Below are 14,623 nucleotides of genomic sequence, written 5' to 3'. Positions count from 1 at the left end.
CTGAGCTCAGACAGGTTCAAAAAGGGACTGGCTCAATCTACATATGTATTTAAAAAAAAATCAGGCAACAGTAATTCAGGGGATAGTATTCAGATAAGAAACTTCATTAAAAGATATGCAATTGTAATTCTTAGGAGGCTTTGACCTGTTCTATGCAATACATCAAAAATGCCTCAGTGGATTTATATATTTTGGGGCATGTCTGGAGTTGAATGCCTGAGGATGATACAGATCCTTCAGTCCAACGTATCCAAGCCAACCAGATATCCTAAATCAATCTAGTCCTATCTGCCACCATTTGGACCATATCCCTCCAGACACTACTTATTTTTATTGGATTAGTGGTGCTGGAAGAGCACAGCAGTTCAGGCAGCATCCAACGAGCAGTGAAATCGACGTTTCGGGCAAAAGCCCTGATGAAGGGCTTTTGCCCGAAACGTCGATTTCGCTGCTCGTTGGATGCTGCCTGAACTGCTGTGCTCTTCCAGCACCACTAATCCAGTATTTGATTTTCAGCATCTGCAGTCATTGTTTTTACCTTACTACTTATTTTTATACCTATCCAGATACTTTTTAAATGCTGTAATTGTACCAGCCTCCACTACTACCCCTGGCAGCTCATTCCAAACACACACCATCCTCTGCCTGAAAAAGGTGGCCCTTAGGTGCCCTTTGAAGCTTTCTCCTCTCACCTTAAACCTATGCTTTTTAGTTTTGGAGTCCCCTAAACTGGGGAAAAGACCTTGACTATTCACCCTATCATGTCCCTCAAGATTTTATAAACTTCTGTAAGGACACCCCTCAGCCTCTGACATTCCAAGGAAAATAGCCACAGCCTACTCAGCTCGAACCCTCCAACCCTTGCAACATCCTTGTAAATCTCTTCAGAACCCTTTCATGTTTAACAACACCTTTCCTATAGAAGGGAGACCAGAATTGAACACAATATTCCACATGTGGCCTAACCAATGCCCCGTACAGTCGCAACATCACCTCCAAACGCCTATACTCAATGCACTGACCAATAAAAGCAAGTGTACCAAACTCACTGTCTATCTGCGACTCCACTTTCAAAGAACTATGAACCTGCACTCCAAGGTCTTGATTTGGCAACACCCCTCAGAACCTTCCCATTAATTGTATAGGTCCTGCCCTGACTTGCCTTTCCAAAATGCAACACCTCACAATTATCTAGATTAAACTCCTCTTGGCACTCCTCAGCCCATCTGATTAGGCCTGTAAAAATATAACGCGGGCCTCTAGTGATTCACCACAATTCACAGATCTTCATCCTGTCTCAAAAAGACAATTCTACATACTACAGACATGACTGGAGTCTCCACAACTCAAATACATGAAATTGTGTTGGAGGAGCTGAGGCATCATCGGATATTTCTCATGTAAACTGACAAGGTCCAGTAACAGCAATGACAGTCTGCAGATCGCAAAAATCAATATAAATAGTATCCTTGGAGACACAGCACCGTTTATGGCCCAATACAGTTACTCTCAGCAGTAACTTTGGAAGTGGAAATGGTTCACCACTGCATCTGCAACTATCACTAATTTGAAACTTTATTTGCCTATTTTAATTGCTGCACCAACTTATAAAAAAAGGCATACTTTCATAAACTAACTTGAATACCAACATGAATACAACCAAATGGCAAAAACTCTGAACAGATTGATGCCTTACTGCAACCTCCAAAGTCAATCTTTGTCCCAGTATCAAATTTAAACTCTGTGTGGTATTTATCTTCTGCATAAATAGGTGATTTTCTGCTTCCACCTCCCTCTCTACCGCTAAAAGAGAAGCATGCTTTGCTGAGTTAACTTGCAGATCCCACTCATGTGCTAGTCCACACTGCAACTACAGCACAGTGACAGGCCCTGGAGTGCGAGCGCAACCAAGGTACGTAAAACACACACAGAGACACCTTACTTTCCACACCAGGCTGGCTAGGAACGATACATCATTGAAAATGAATAATCTAGACACACATGGTTCATGTGGGCAAGATGGAAAAAAGCAATGTTCTGGATCCCGATTGCAGCTCAGGTTTGAAGAGGACCCCCGCCCCCTCCCCTTTTCCTCACCTGCATCTTGTGCATGCTTGGCATTAACCAGTGTCTGTGTGTGTGTGTGTCTGTTGGGGGGAGGGGTTAAAATAGGGAATTTGACGCCATGGCCCCTGTTCTGAGCTCGCAACATTTCTGGAAGGGAATGTGGTGGGGGTGGGGGTGGGGGTGGGGGTGGGGGTGTGTTATGGAAGGAAATGGGTGCAGGGTGCATGTGGGGAAGGGGAGGGGGCGGGAGCATATGGAAGCGGGGGGTGAGGGAGATTCGTGGAATGGGGAGGGGGAGTGTGGGAGGGAGGAAAGGAAGCGGGAGGGAGGATGGGAAGTGGGACAGCAGTGCACAATAGGGGAAAGGAGGAGGAGAATGGGGGTTAGGGAGGAAGTAGGCCTGAGTACAGTAAGCAAGGAGGGCACAGCATTGAAGGACAGGCAGGTGTTAAAGTCAATAAGTGATAAGTCAATTAATGCGCTGATGTGGATGGGGAGGTGTAGGGTGCGGGGGAATGAAGGGTGCGGGGGGGTGAAATTAAGGAAAAAGGGTTTCGGGGTTTGAAAGGGTTTTGGGATGAAGTTGTATGTGTGTGTCAGAAATCAGGTAACAAGGTTTGGTGGATGGGAGAGTAGCATGGGGGGGGGGGGGGGGAGGAAAGAGTGGCACATGGCGTGGGGGAGGGGGGAAGAGTGTGGCGTGGGGGAGGGGGGGAAGAGTGTGGCGTGGGGGAGGGGGGAAGAGTGTGGCGTGGGGGAGGGGGGAAGAGTGTGGCGTGGGGGAGGGGGGAAGAGTGTGGCGTGGGGGAGGGGGGAAGAGTGTGGCGTGGGGAGGGGGGAAGAGTGTGGCGTGGGGGAGGGGGGAAGAGTGTGGCGTGGGGGAGGGGGGAAGAGTGTGGCGTGGGGGAGGGGGGAAGAGTGTGGCGTGGGGGAGGGGGGAAGAGTGTGGCGTGGGGGAGGGGGGAAGAGTGTGGCGTGGGGGAGGGGGAGAGTGGCGTGGGGGAGGGGGAGAGTGGCGTGGGGGAGGGGGAGAGTGGCGTGGGGGAGGGGGAGAGTGGCACGGGGGGAGGGAGAGTGGCACGGGGGGAGGGAGAGTGGCACGGGGGGAGGGAGAGTGGCACGGGGGGAGGGAGAGTGGCACGGGGGGAGGGAGAGTGGCACGGGGGGAGGGAGAGTGGCACGGGGGGAGGGAGAGTGGCACGGGGGGAGGGAGAGTGGCACGGGGGGAGGGAGAGTGGCACGGGGGGAGGGAGAGTGGCACGGGGGGAGGGAGAGTGGCACGGGGGGAGGGAGAGTGGCACGGGGGGAGGGAGAGTGGCACGGGGGGAGGGAGAGTGGCACGGGGGGAGGGAGAGTGGCACGGGGGGAGGGAGAGTGGCACGGGGGGAGGGAGAGTGGCACGGGGGGAGGGAGAGTGGCACGGGGGGAGGGAGAGTGGCACGGGGGGAGGGAGAGTGGCACGGGGGGAGGGAGAGTGGCACGGGGGGAGGGAGAGTGGCACGGGGGGAGGGAGAGTGGCACGGGGGGAGGGAGAGTGGCACGGGGGGAGGGAGAGTGGCACGGGGGGAGGGAGAGTGGCACGGGGGGAGGGAGAGTGGCACGGGGGGAGGGAGAGTGGCACGGGGGGAGGGAGAGTGGCACGGGGGGAGGGAGAGTGGCACGGGGGGAGGGAGAGTGGCACGGGGGGAGGGAGAGTGGCACGGGGGGAGGGAGAGTGGCACGGGGGGAGGGAGAGTGGCACGGGGGGAGGGAGAGTGGCACGGGGGGAGGGAGAGTGGCACGGGGGGAGGGAGAGTGGCACGGGGGGAGGGAGAGTGGCACGGGGGGAGGGAGAGTGGCACGGGGGGAGGGAGAGTGGCACGGGGGGAGGGAGAGTGGCACGGGGGGAGGGAGAGTGGCACGGGGGGAGGGAGAGTGGCACGGGGGGAGGGAGAGTGGCACGGGGGGAGGGAGAGTGGCACGGGGGGAGGGAGAGTGGCACGGGGGGAGGGAGAGTGGCACGGGGGGAGGGAGAGTGGCACGGGGGGAGGGAGAGTGGCACGGGGGGAGGGAGAGTGGCACGGGGGGAGGGAGAGTGGCACGGGGGGAGGGAGAGTGGCACGGGGGGAGGGAGAGTGGCACGGGGGGAGGGAGAGTGGCACGGGGGGAGGGAGAGTGGCACGGGGGGAGGGAGAGTGGCACGGGGGGAGGGAGAGTGGCACGGGGGGAGGGAGAGTGGCACGGGGGGAGGGAGAGTGGCACGGGGGGAGGGAGAGTGGCACGGGGGGAGGGAGAGTGGCACGGGGGGAGGGAGAGTGGCACGGGGGGAGGGAGAGTGGCACGGGGGGAGGGAGAGTGGCACGGGGGGAGGGAGAGTGGCACGGGGGGAGGGAGAGTGGCACGGGGGGAGGGAGAGTGGCACGGGGGGAGGGAGAGTGGCACGGGGGGAGGGAGAGTGGCACGGGGGGAGGGAGAGTGGCACGGGGGGAGGGAGAGTGGCACGGGGGGAGGGAGAGTGGCACGGGGGGAGGGAGAGTGGCACGGGGGGAGGGAGAGTGGCACGGGGGGAGGGAGAGTGGCACGGGGGGAGGGAGAGTGGCACGGGGGGAGGGAGAGTGGCACGGGGGGAGGGAGAGTGGCACGGGGGGAGGGAGAGTGGCACGGGGGGAGGGAGAGTGGCACGGGGGGAGGGAGAGTGGCACGGGGGGAGGGAGAGTGGCACGGGGGGAGGGAGAGTGGCACGGGGGGAGGGAGAGTGGCACGGGGGGAGGGAGAGTGGCACGGGGGGAGGGAGAGTGGCACGGGGGGAGGGAGAGTGGCACGGGGGGAGGGAGAGTGGCACGGGGGGAGGGAGAGTGGCACGGGGGGAGGGAGAGTGGCACGGGGGGAGGGAGAGTGGCACGGGGGGAGGGAGAGTGGCACGGGGGGAGGGAGAGTGGCACGGGGGGAGGGAGAGTGGCACGGGGGGAGGGAGAGTGGCACGGGGGGAGGGAGAGTGGCACGGGGGGAGGGAGAGTGGCACGGGGGGAGGGAGAGTGGCACGGGGGGAGGGAGAGTGGCACGGGGGGAGGGAGAGTGGCACGGGGGGAGGGAGAGTGGCACGGGGGGAGGGAGAGTGGCACGGGGGGAGGGAGAGTGGCACGGGGGGAGGGAGAGTGGCACGGGGGGAGGGAGAGTGGCACGGGGGGAGGGAGAGTGGCACGGGGGGAGGGAGAGTGGCACGGGGGGAGGGAGAGTGGCACGGGGGGAGGGAGAGTGGCACGGGGGGAGGGAGAGTGGCACGGGGGGAGGGAGAGTGGCACGGGGGGAGGGAGAGTGGCACGGGGGGAGGGAGAGTGGCACGGGGGGAGGGAGAGTGGCACGGGGGGAGGGAGAGTGGCACGGGGGGAGGGAGAGTGGCACGGGGGGAGGGAGAGTGGCACGGGGGGAGGGAGAGTGGCACGGGGGGAGGGAGAGTGGCACGGGGGGAGGGAGAGTGGCACGGGGGGAGGGAGAGTGGCACGGGGGGAGGGAGAGTGGCACGGGGGGAGGGAGAGTGGCACGGGGGGAGGGAGAGTGGCACGGGGGGAGGGAGAGTGGCACGGGGGGAGGGAGAGTGGCACGGGGGGAGGGAGAGTGGCACGGGGGGAGGGAGAGTGGCACGGGGGGAGGGAGAGTGGCACGGGGGGAGGGAGAGTGGCACGGGGGGAGGGAGAGTGGCACGGGGGGAGGGAGAGTGGCACGGGGGGAGGGAGAGTGGCACGGGGGGAGGGAGAGTGGCACGGGGGGAGGGAGAGTGGCACGGGGGGAGGGAGAGTGGCACGGGGGGAGGGAGAGTGGCACGGGGGGAGGGAGAGTGGCACGGGGGGAGGGAGAGTGGCACGGGGGGAGGGAGAGTGGCACGGGGGGAGGGAGAGTGGCACGGGGGGAGGGAGAGTGGCACGGGGGGAGGGAGAGTGGCACGGGGGGAGGGAGAGTGGCACGGGGGGAGGGAGAGTGGCACGGGGGGAGGGAGAGTGGCACGGGGGGAGGGAGAGTGGCACGGGGGGAGGGAGAGTGGCACGGGGGGAGGGAGAGTGGCACGGGGGGAGGGAGAGTGGCACGGGGGGAGGGAGAGTGGCACGGGGGGAGGGAGAGTGGCACGGGGGGAGGGAGAGTGGCACGGGGGGAGGGAGAGTGGCACGGGGGGAGGGAGAGTGGCACGGGGGGAGGGAGAGTGGCACGGGGGGAGGGAGAGTGGCACGGGGGGAGGGAGAGTGGCACGGGGGGAGGGAGAGTGGCACGGGGGGAGGGAGAGTGGCACGGGGGGAGGGAGAGTGGCACGGGGGGAGGGAGAGTGGCACGGGGGGAGGGAGAGTGGCACGGGGGGAGGGAGAGTGGCACGGGGGGAGGGAGAGTGGCACGGGGGGAGGGAGAGTGGCACGGGGGGAGGGAGAGTGGCACGGGGGGAGGGAGAGTGGCACGGGGGGAGGGAGAGTGGCACGGGGGGAGGGAGAGTGGCACGGGGGGAGGGAGAGTGGCACGGGGGGAGGGAGAGTGGCACGGGGGGAGGGAGAGTGGCACGGGGGGAGGGAGAGTGGCACGGGGGGAGGGAGAGTGGCACGGGGGGAGGGAGAGTGGCACGGGGGGAGGGAGAGTGGCACGGGGGGAGGGAGAGTGGCACGGGGGGAGGGAGAGTGGCACGGGGGGAGGGAGAGTGGCACGGGGGGAGGGAGAGTGGCACGGGGGGAGGGAGAGTGGCACGGGGGGAGGGAGAGTGGCACGGGGGGAGGGAGAGTGGCACGGGGGGAGGGAGAGTGGCACGGGGGGAGGGAGAGTGGCACGGGGGGAGGGAGAGTGGCACGGGGGGAGGGAGAGTGGCACGGGGGGAGGGAGAGTGGCACGGGGGGAGGGAGAGTGGCACGGGGGGAGGGAGAGTGGCACGGGGGGAGGGAGAGTGGCACGGGGGGAGGGAGAGTGGCACGGGGGGAGGGAGAGTGGCACGGGGGGAGGGAGAGTGGCACGGGGGGAGGGAGAGTGGCACGGGGGGAGGGAGAGTGGCACGGGGGGAGGGAGAGTGGCACGGGGGGAGGGAGAGTGGCACGGGGGGAGGGAGAGTGGCACGGGGGGAGGGAGAGTGGCACGGGGGGAGGGAGAGTGGCACGGGGGAGGGAGAGTGGCACGGGGGGAGGGAGAGTGGCACGGGGGGAGGGAGAGTGGCACGGGGGGAGGAGAGTGGCACGGGGGGAGGGAGAGTGGCACGGGGGGGAGGGAGAGAGTGGCACGGGGGGAGGGAGAGTGGCACGGGGGAGGGAGAGTGGCACGGGGGGAGGGAGAGTGGCACGGGGGGAGGGAGAGTGGCACGGGGGGAGGGAGAGTGGCACGGGGGGAGGGAGAGTGGCACGGGGGAGGGAGGAGTGGCACGGGGGGAGGGAGAGTGGCACGGGGGGAGGGAGAGTGGCACGGGGGGAGGGAGAGTGGCACGGGGGAGGGAGAGTGGCACGGGGGAGGGAGAGTGGCACGGGGGGAGGAGAGTGGCACGGGGGGGAGGGGAGAGTGGCACGGGGGGAGGGAGAGTGGCACGGGGGGAGGGAGAGTGGCACGGGGGGAGGGAGAGTGGCACGGGGGGAGGGGAGAGTGGCACGGGGGGAGGGAGAGTGGCACGGGGGGAGGGAGAGTGGCACGGGGGGAGGGAGAGTGGCACGGGGGGAGGGAGAGTGGCACGGGGGGAGGGAGAGTGGCACGGGGGGAGGGAGAGTGGCACGGGGGGAGGGAGAGTGGCACGGGGGGAGGAGAGTGGCACGGGGGGAGGGAGAGTGGCACGGGGGGAGGGAGAGTGGCACGGGGGGGAGGGAGAGTGGCACGGGGGGGAGGGAGAGTGGCACGGGGGGAGGGAGAGTGGCACGGGGGGAGGGAGAGTGGCACGGGGGGAGGGAGAGTGGCACGGGGGGAGGGAGAGTGGCACGGGGGGAGGGAGAGTGGCACGGGGGGAGGGAGAGTGGCACGGGGGGAGGGAGAGTGGCACGGGGGGGAGGGAGAGTGGCACGGGGGGAGGGAGAGTGGCACGGGGGGAGGGAGAGTGGCACGGGGGGAGGGAGAGTGGCACGGGGGGAGGGAGAGTGGCACGGGGGGAGGGGAGAGTGGCACGGGGGAGGGAGAGTGGCACGGGGGGAGGGAGAGTGGCACGGGGGAGGGAGAGTGGCACGGGGGGAGGGAGAGTGGCACGGGGGGAGGGAGAGTGGCACGGGGGGAGGGAGAGTGGCACGGGGGGAGGGAGAGTGGCACGGGGGGAGGCGAGAGTGGCACGGGGGGAGGGAGAGTGGCACGGGGGGAGGGAGAGTGGCACGGGGGGAGGAGAGTGGCACGGGGGGGAGGGAGAGTGGCACGGGGGGAGGGAGAGTGGCACGGGGGAGGGAGAGTGGCACGGGGGAGGGGAGTGGCACGGGGGAGGAGAGTGGCACGGGGGGAGGGAGAGTGGCACGGGGGGAGGGAGAGTGGCACGGGGGGAGGAGAGTGGCACGGGGGGAGGGAGAGTGGCACGGGGGGAGGGAGAGTGGCACGGGGGGAGGGAGAGTGGCACGGGGGGAGGAGAGTGGCACGGGGGGAGGGAGAGTGGCACGGGGGGAGGGAGAGTGGCACGGGGGGAGGGAGAGTGGCACGGGGGAGGAGAGTGGCACGGGGGGAGGGAGAGTGGCACGGGGGGAGGGAGAGTGGCACGGGGGGAGGAGAGTGGCACGGGGGGGAGGGAGAGTGGCACGGGGGAGGGAGAGTGGCACGGGGGGAGGAGAGTGGCACGGGGGAGGGGAGAGTGGCACGGGGGGAGGGGGGGGAGGGAGAGTGGCACGGGGGGGAGGGGGCGGGGGAGGGAGAGTGGCACGGGGGGAGGGGGGAGGGAGAGTGGCACGGGGGGAGGGGGGGAGGGAGAGTGGCACGGGGGGAGGGGGGGAGGGAGAGTGGCACGGGGGGAGGGGGGGAGGGAGAGTGGCACGGGGGGAGGGGGGGAGGGAGAGTGGCACGGGGGGAGGGGGGGAGGGAGAGTGGCACGGGGGAGGGGGGGAGGGAGAGTGGCACGGGGGGAGGGGGGGAGGGGAGAGTGGCACGGGGGGAGGGGGGGAGGGAGAGTGGCACGGGGGGAGGAGGGGAGGGAGAGTGGCACGGGGGGAGGGGGGGAGGGAGAGTGGCACGGGGGGAGGGGGGGAGGGAGAGTGGCACGGGGGGAGGGGGGGAGGGAGAGTGGCACGGGGGAGGGGGGAGGGAGAGTGGCACGGGGGGGAGGGGGAGTGGCACGGGGGGAGGGGAGTGGCACGGGGGGAGGAGAGTGGCACGGGGGAGGGAGAGTGGCACGGGGGGAGGGAGAGTGGCACGGGGGGAGGAGAGTGGCACGGGGGGGAGGGAGAGTGGCACGGGGGGAGGGAGAGTGGCACGGGGGGAGGGAGAGTGCACGGGGGGAGGGAGAGTGGCACGGGGGAGGGAGAGTGGCACGGGGGGGAGGAGAGTGGCACGGGGGGAGGGAGAGTGGCACGGGGGGGAGGGAGAGTGGCACGGGGGGAGGGAGAGTGGCACGGGGGAGGGAGAGTGGCACGGGGGGAGGGAGAGTGGCACGGGGGGAGGGAGAGTGGCACGGGGGGAGGGAGAGTGGCACGGGGGGAGGAGAGTGGCACGGGGGGAGGGAGAGTGGCACGGGGGGAGGGAGAGTGGCACGGGGGGAGGGAGAGTGGCACGGGGGGAGGGAGAGTGGCACGGGGGGAGGGAGAGTGGCACGGGGGGAGGGAGAGTGGCACGGGGGGAGGGAGAGTGGCACGGGGGAGGGAGAGTGGCACGGGGGAGGGAGAGTGGCACGGGGGGAGGGAGAGTGGCACGGGGGGAGGGAGAGTGGCACGGGGGGAGGGAGAGTGGCACGGGGGGAGGGAGAGTGGCACGGGGGGAGGGAGAGTGGCACGGGGGGAGGGGAGAGTGGCACGGGGGGGAGGGATGAGTGGCACGGGGGGAGGGAGAGTGGCACGGGGGAGGGAGAGTGGCACGGGGGGAGGGAGAGTGGCACGGGGGGAGGGGGGGAGGGAGAGTGGCACGGGGGGAGGGGGGAGGGAGAGTGGCACGGGGGAGGGAGAGTGGCACGGGGGGAGGGAGAGTGGCACGGGGGGAGGGAGAGTGGCACGGGGGGAGGGAGAGTGGCACGGGGGGAGGGAGAGTGGCACGGGGGAGGGGGGGAGGGAGAGTGGCACGGGGGGAGGGGGGGAGGGAGAGTGGCACGGGGGGAGGGGGGGGAGGGAGAGTGGCACGGGGGGAGGGGGGGAGGGAGAGTGGCACGGGGGAGGGGGGGAGGGAGAGTGGCACGGGGGGAGGGGGGGGAGGGAGAGTGGCACGGGGGGAGGGGGGAGGGAGAGTGGCACGGGGGGAGGGGGGGAGGGGGGGGAGGGAGAGTGGCACGGGGGGAGGGGGGAGGGAGAGTGGCACGGGGGGAGGGGGGAGGGAGAGTGGCACGGGGGAAGGGGGGGAGGGAGAGTGGCACGGGGGGAGGGGGGGGAGGGAGAGTGGCACGGGGGAGGGGGGGAGGGAGAGTGGCACGGGGGGGAGGGGGGGAGGGAGAGTGGCACGGGGGGAGGGGGGGAGGGAGAGTGGCACGGGGGGAGGGGGGAGGGAGAGTGGCACGGGGGGAGGGGGGAGGGAGAGTGGCACGGGGGGAGGAGAGTGGCACGGGGGGAGGGAGAGTGGCACGGGGGGAGGGAGAGTGGCACGGGGGGAGGGGGGGAGGGAGAGTGGCACGGGGGGAGGGGGGGGAGGGAGAGTGGCACGGGGAGAGGGGGGGAGGGAGAGTGGCACGGGAGAGGGGGGAGGGAGAGTGGCACGGGGGGAGGGGGGGGAGGGAGAGTGGCACGGGGGGAGGGGGGGAGGGAGAGTGGCACGGGGGGAGGGGGGGAGGGAGAGTGGCACGGGGGGAGGGGGGGAGGGAGAGTGGCACGGGGGGAGGGGGGGAGGGAGAGTGGCACGGGGGGAGGGGGGGAGGGAGAGTGGCACGGGGGGGGAGGGGGGAGTGGCACGGGGGGAGGGAGAGTGGCACGGGGGGGAGGGAGAGTGGCACGGGGGGAGGGAGAGTGGCACGGGGGGAGGGAGAGTGGCACGGGGGGAGGGAGAGTGGCACGGGGGGGGAAGGGGAATGGGCATGACACAGGGCTGGAGGTGGGGAATGGCAAAGTAGGGGGTTAGGGAGGTGGTGGCATGGTGGGTGTGAGGGGGAGGGGATGTCACGATGCAGGAAGGGGAGTGGGGGTGGTGGGGGCGATGAGGCGGCGGAGGGCAAAGGGGGCGATGAGGCGGCGGGGGGCAAAGGGGGCGATGAGGCGGCGGAGGGCAAAGGGGGCGATGAGGCGGCGGGGGGCAAAGGGGGGCGATGAGGCGGCAGGGGGCAAAGGGGGCGATGAGGCGGCAGGGGGCAAAGGGGGGCGATGAGGCGGCGGGGGGCAAAGGGGGCGATGAGGCGGCGGGGGGCAAAGGGGGCGATGAGGCGGCGGGGGGCAAAGGGGGCGATGAGGCGGTGGGGGGCAAAGGGGGCGATGAGGCGGCGGGGGGCAAAGGGGGCAATGAGGCGGCGGGGGGCAAAGGGGGCAATGAGGCGGCGGGGGGCAAAGGGGGCGATGAGGCGGCGGGGGGCAAAGGGGGCGATGAGGCGGCGGGGGGCAAAGGGGGCGATGAGGCGGCGATAGGGGATGGGGGAGATGGGGTCAATGGGTGGTGGTGGTGTTGGGGTTGAGGGGGTCTGTTTACAGACCGTGCCCAGACAGTGAGGCCACCAGTTCCCAGGGTCAGAGACCCCCCCACCCCCCACCACACAGTACCCCCCCCCCAGCACCCACCCCCCACCCCTCTCTCTCTGTCTCTCCTGGTCCTGGTCCACGTGAGGCGCCCGTTTCCTTCCCCCGTCACCATTATTCATTTGTTTATCAATTAATTAATTAATCCGTTCACCTCCCGAGGTCACCCCTCCATCTCCCCCCCCTCCCCCCCCCCAAGGGCCGCGGGGCCTGGGCTCGGTGTTGACCCGGGGGGGGGGGGGGTTGAGGGGTTTGTCGGGGGGGACGGAGCCTGGCTGTTGCGGCCCCGGCCCCCCAGCCCCCCCCCCCCGGCCCCCCCAGCCCCCGGCCCCCCCAGCCCCGGGCCCCCCCGGCCCCCCGGCCCCCCCCCGGCCCCGGGCCCCCCCCGGCCCCCCCCCCGGCCCCGGGCCCCCCCCCCGGCCCCCCCAGCCCCCGGCCCCCCCAGCCCCGGGCCCCCCGGCCCCCAGCCCCCGTGCCCCGTGCCCCGGCCCCCAGCCCCCCGGCCCTCCCTCTCCCGCCGCCGGGTTCCCTGACGTTTGTTCCATGTGGAGCCGGCGGGCCCGGGTCCTCTCCCCTGCCGTCTCCCTCCAGCCCGGGCCCGGGCCCAGCCCCCTCCTCCTCCCGGCCTCAGCCAGGCCTTGCCCGGCCCTCTCCCCCAGCTGCGGTGCCCTAAACCTCCGCACACGCTTTACCTCAGGGTCGTCCGCCGTTAAATCGAGCCTGCTCGCCTCCTGTACAACCCGCGTCGCCATGATGTGACGGAAGTGAATGGGAGGGAGGGAGTGAGAGAGTGACAACAGCCCGGAGTGAGGGCGTCTGAGGGAGGGAGAGAGAGAGAGAGGGAGGGAGAGAGAGAGAGGTGTCTGCCCGCCCAGAACAGCAGCAACATCCAGCTCCCTCACATCAGACCCAGCTCCCTCACATCAGACCCAGCTCCCCCACATCAGACCCAGCTCCCCCACATCAGACCCAGCTCCCTCACATCAGACCCAGCTCCCCCACATCAGACCCAGCTCCCTCACATCAGACCCAGCTCCCTCACATCAGACCCAGCTCCCTCACATCAGACCCAGCTCCCCCACATCAGACCCAGCTCCCTCACATCAGACCCAGCTCCCTCACATCAGACCCAGCTCCCTCACATCAGACCCAGCTCCCCCACATCAGACCCAGCTCCCTCACATCAGACCCAGCTCCCCCACATCAGACCCAGCTCCCTCACATCAGACCCAGCTCCCTCACAACAGACCCAGCTCCCCCACAACAGACCCAGCTCCCCCACAACATACCCAGCTCCCCCACATCAGACCCAGCTCCCTCACATCAGACCCAGCTCCCTCACATCAGACCCAGCTCCCTCACATCAGACCCAGCTCCCTCACATCAGACCCAGCTCCCCCACATCAGACCCAGCTCCCTCACATCAGACCCACCTCCCTCACAACAGACCCAGCTCCCCCACATCAGACCCAGCTCCCTCACATCAGACCCAGCTCCCTCACATCAGACCCAGCTCCCCCACATCAGACCCAGCTCCCCCACATCAGACCCAGCTCCCTCACATCAGACCCAGCTCCCTCACATCAGACCCAGCTCCCCCACAACAGACCCACCTCCCTCACATCAGACCCACCTCCCTCACATCAGACCCAGCTCCCTCACATCAGACCCAGCTCCCCCACAACAGACCCACCTCCCTCACATCAGACCCAGCTCCCTCACATCAGACCCAGCTCCCTCACATCAGACCCAGCTCCCCCACAACATACCCAGCTCCCCCACATCAGACCCAGCTCCCTCACATCAGACCCAGCTCCCTCACATCAGACCCAGCTCCCTCACATCAGACCCAGCTCCCCCACATCAGACCCAGCTCCCTCACATCAGACCCAGCTCCCCCACATCAGACCCAGCTCCCCCACATCAGACCCAGCTCCCTCACATCAGACCCAGCTCCCTCACATCAGACCCAGCTCCCCCACAACAGACCCAGCTCCCCCACATCAGACCCAGCTCCCTCACATCAGACCCAGCTCCCTCACATCAGACCCAGCTCCCCCACATCAGACCCAGCTCCCCCACAACATACCCAGCTCCCCCACATCAGACCCAGCTCCCCCACATCAGACCCAGCTCCCCCACAACATACCCAGCTCCCTCACCACATACCCAGCTCCCCCACATCAGACCCAGCTCCCTCACATCATACCCAGCTCCCTCACAACATACCCAGCTCTCTCACGTCTTATCCATCTCCCTCAGATCTTACCTATTTCCCTCATATCATACCCAGTTCCCTCACATCTTACCCATCTCCCTCACATTATACCCAGCTCCCTCACATCTTATCCATCTCCCTCACATTTTACCCATCTCCCTCATATAAGCACACCTTTAGTCAACTTGTTCAAATATTATCTCCAGGACATGGAAGCAGCATGGAGCGCAGACATTGAAAGTCAGAGTTGGTAAAATGTCAAGGCATGGCAGGTCAGGCAGCGTCAGAGGAGCAGAAAAGGCAACAAAAGATCTCAACCCTTCATTTCATCGAGTCTCCTGCTCCTCTGATGCTGCCTGACTGCTGAATCTTTCCAGCTCCATTTTTTATTGATATCTCCAGGGCAGATGGGTCTTGAGCTCTGACATTCTGGCCAACGAAAGGGACCACACTGCTACGCAGCACAAACCACCGCCACAATGGCTGAAACCGTAATAGTTTCTCATTCATAAAATCATCCTGTTCAGACATGTCAGGGTACACTTCTGTGGCAGGTGGGACTTGAACACCAAGCTTCTGGCCTTGAGGCATA

At 67.2% G+C, this 14,623-nt stretch overlaps 1 protein-coding gene across 3 annotated transcripts in view; it reads right to left on the bottom strand.

The window, feature by feature from the left end:
• Window positions 1-12,635, bottom strand: part of LOC140485972 (gamma-taxilin-like) — an 89,852-nt gene extending 77,217 nt beyond the window's left edge. For 2 of the 3 annotated variants that reach the window (XM_072584430.1, XM_072584431.1), the window contains exon 1: window positions 12,506-12,630. Coding sequence is in view for 1 of the 3 variants with exons in the window: in XM_072584429.1 (XP_072440530.1) it covers window positions 12,506-12,565 (60 nt within the window). In the remaining 2 variants the exon portion in view is untranslated. Of the gene's footprint in view, window positions 1-12,505 lie in introns of all 3 variants that reach the window. The other variant, XM_072584429.1, reaches the window with a different exon arrangement.
• Between the last annotated feature and the right edge of the window lie 1,988 nt (window positions 12,636-14,623).

This window comes from Chiloscyllium punctatum, chromosome 15, assembly GCF_047496795.1.
Source record: "Chiloscyllium punctatum isolate Juve2018m chromosome 15, sChiPun1.3, whole genome shotgun sequence".
NCBI classification, from domain to species: domain Eukaryota; kingdom Metazoa; phylum Chordata; class Chondrichthyes; order Orectolobiformes; family Hemiscylliidae; genus Chiloscyllium; species Chiloscyllium punctatum.
Note: the sequence above shows the minus strand (reverse complement) of the source record. Positions and strands in the feature narration are given on the sequence as shown.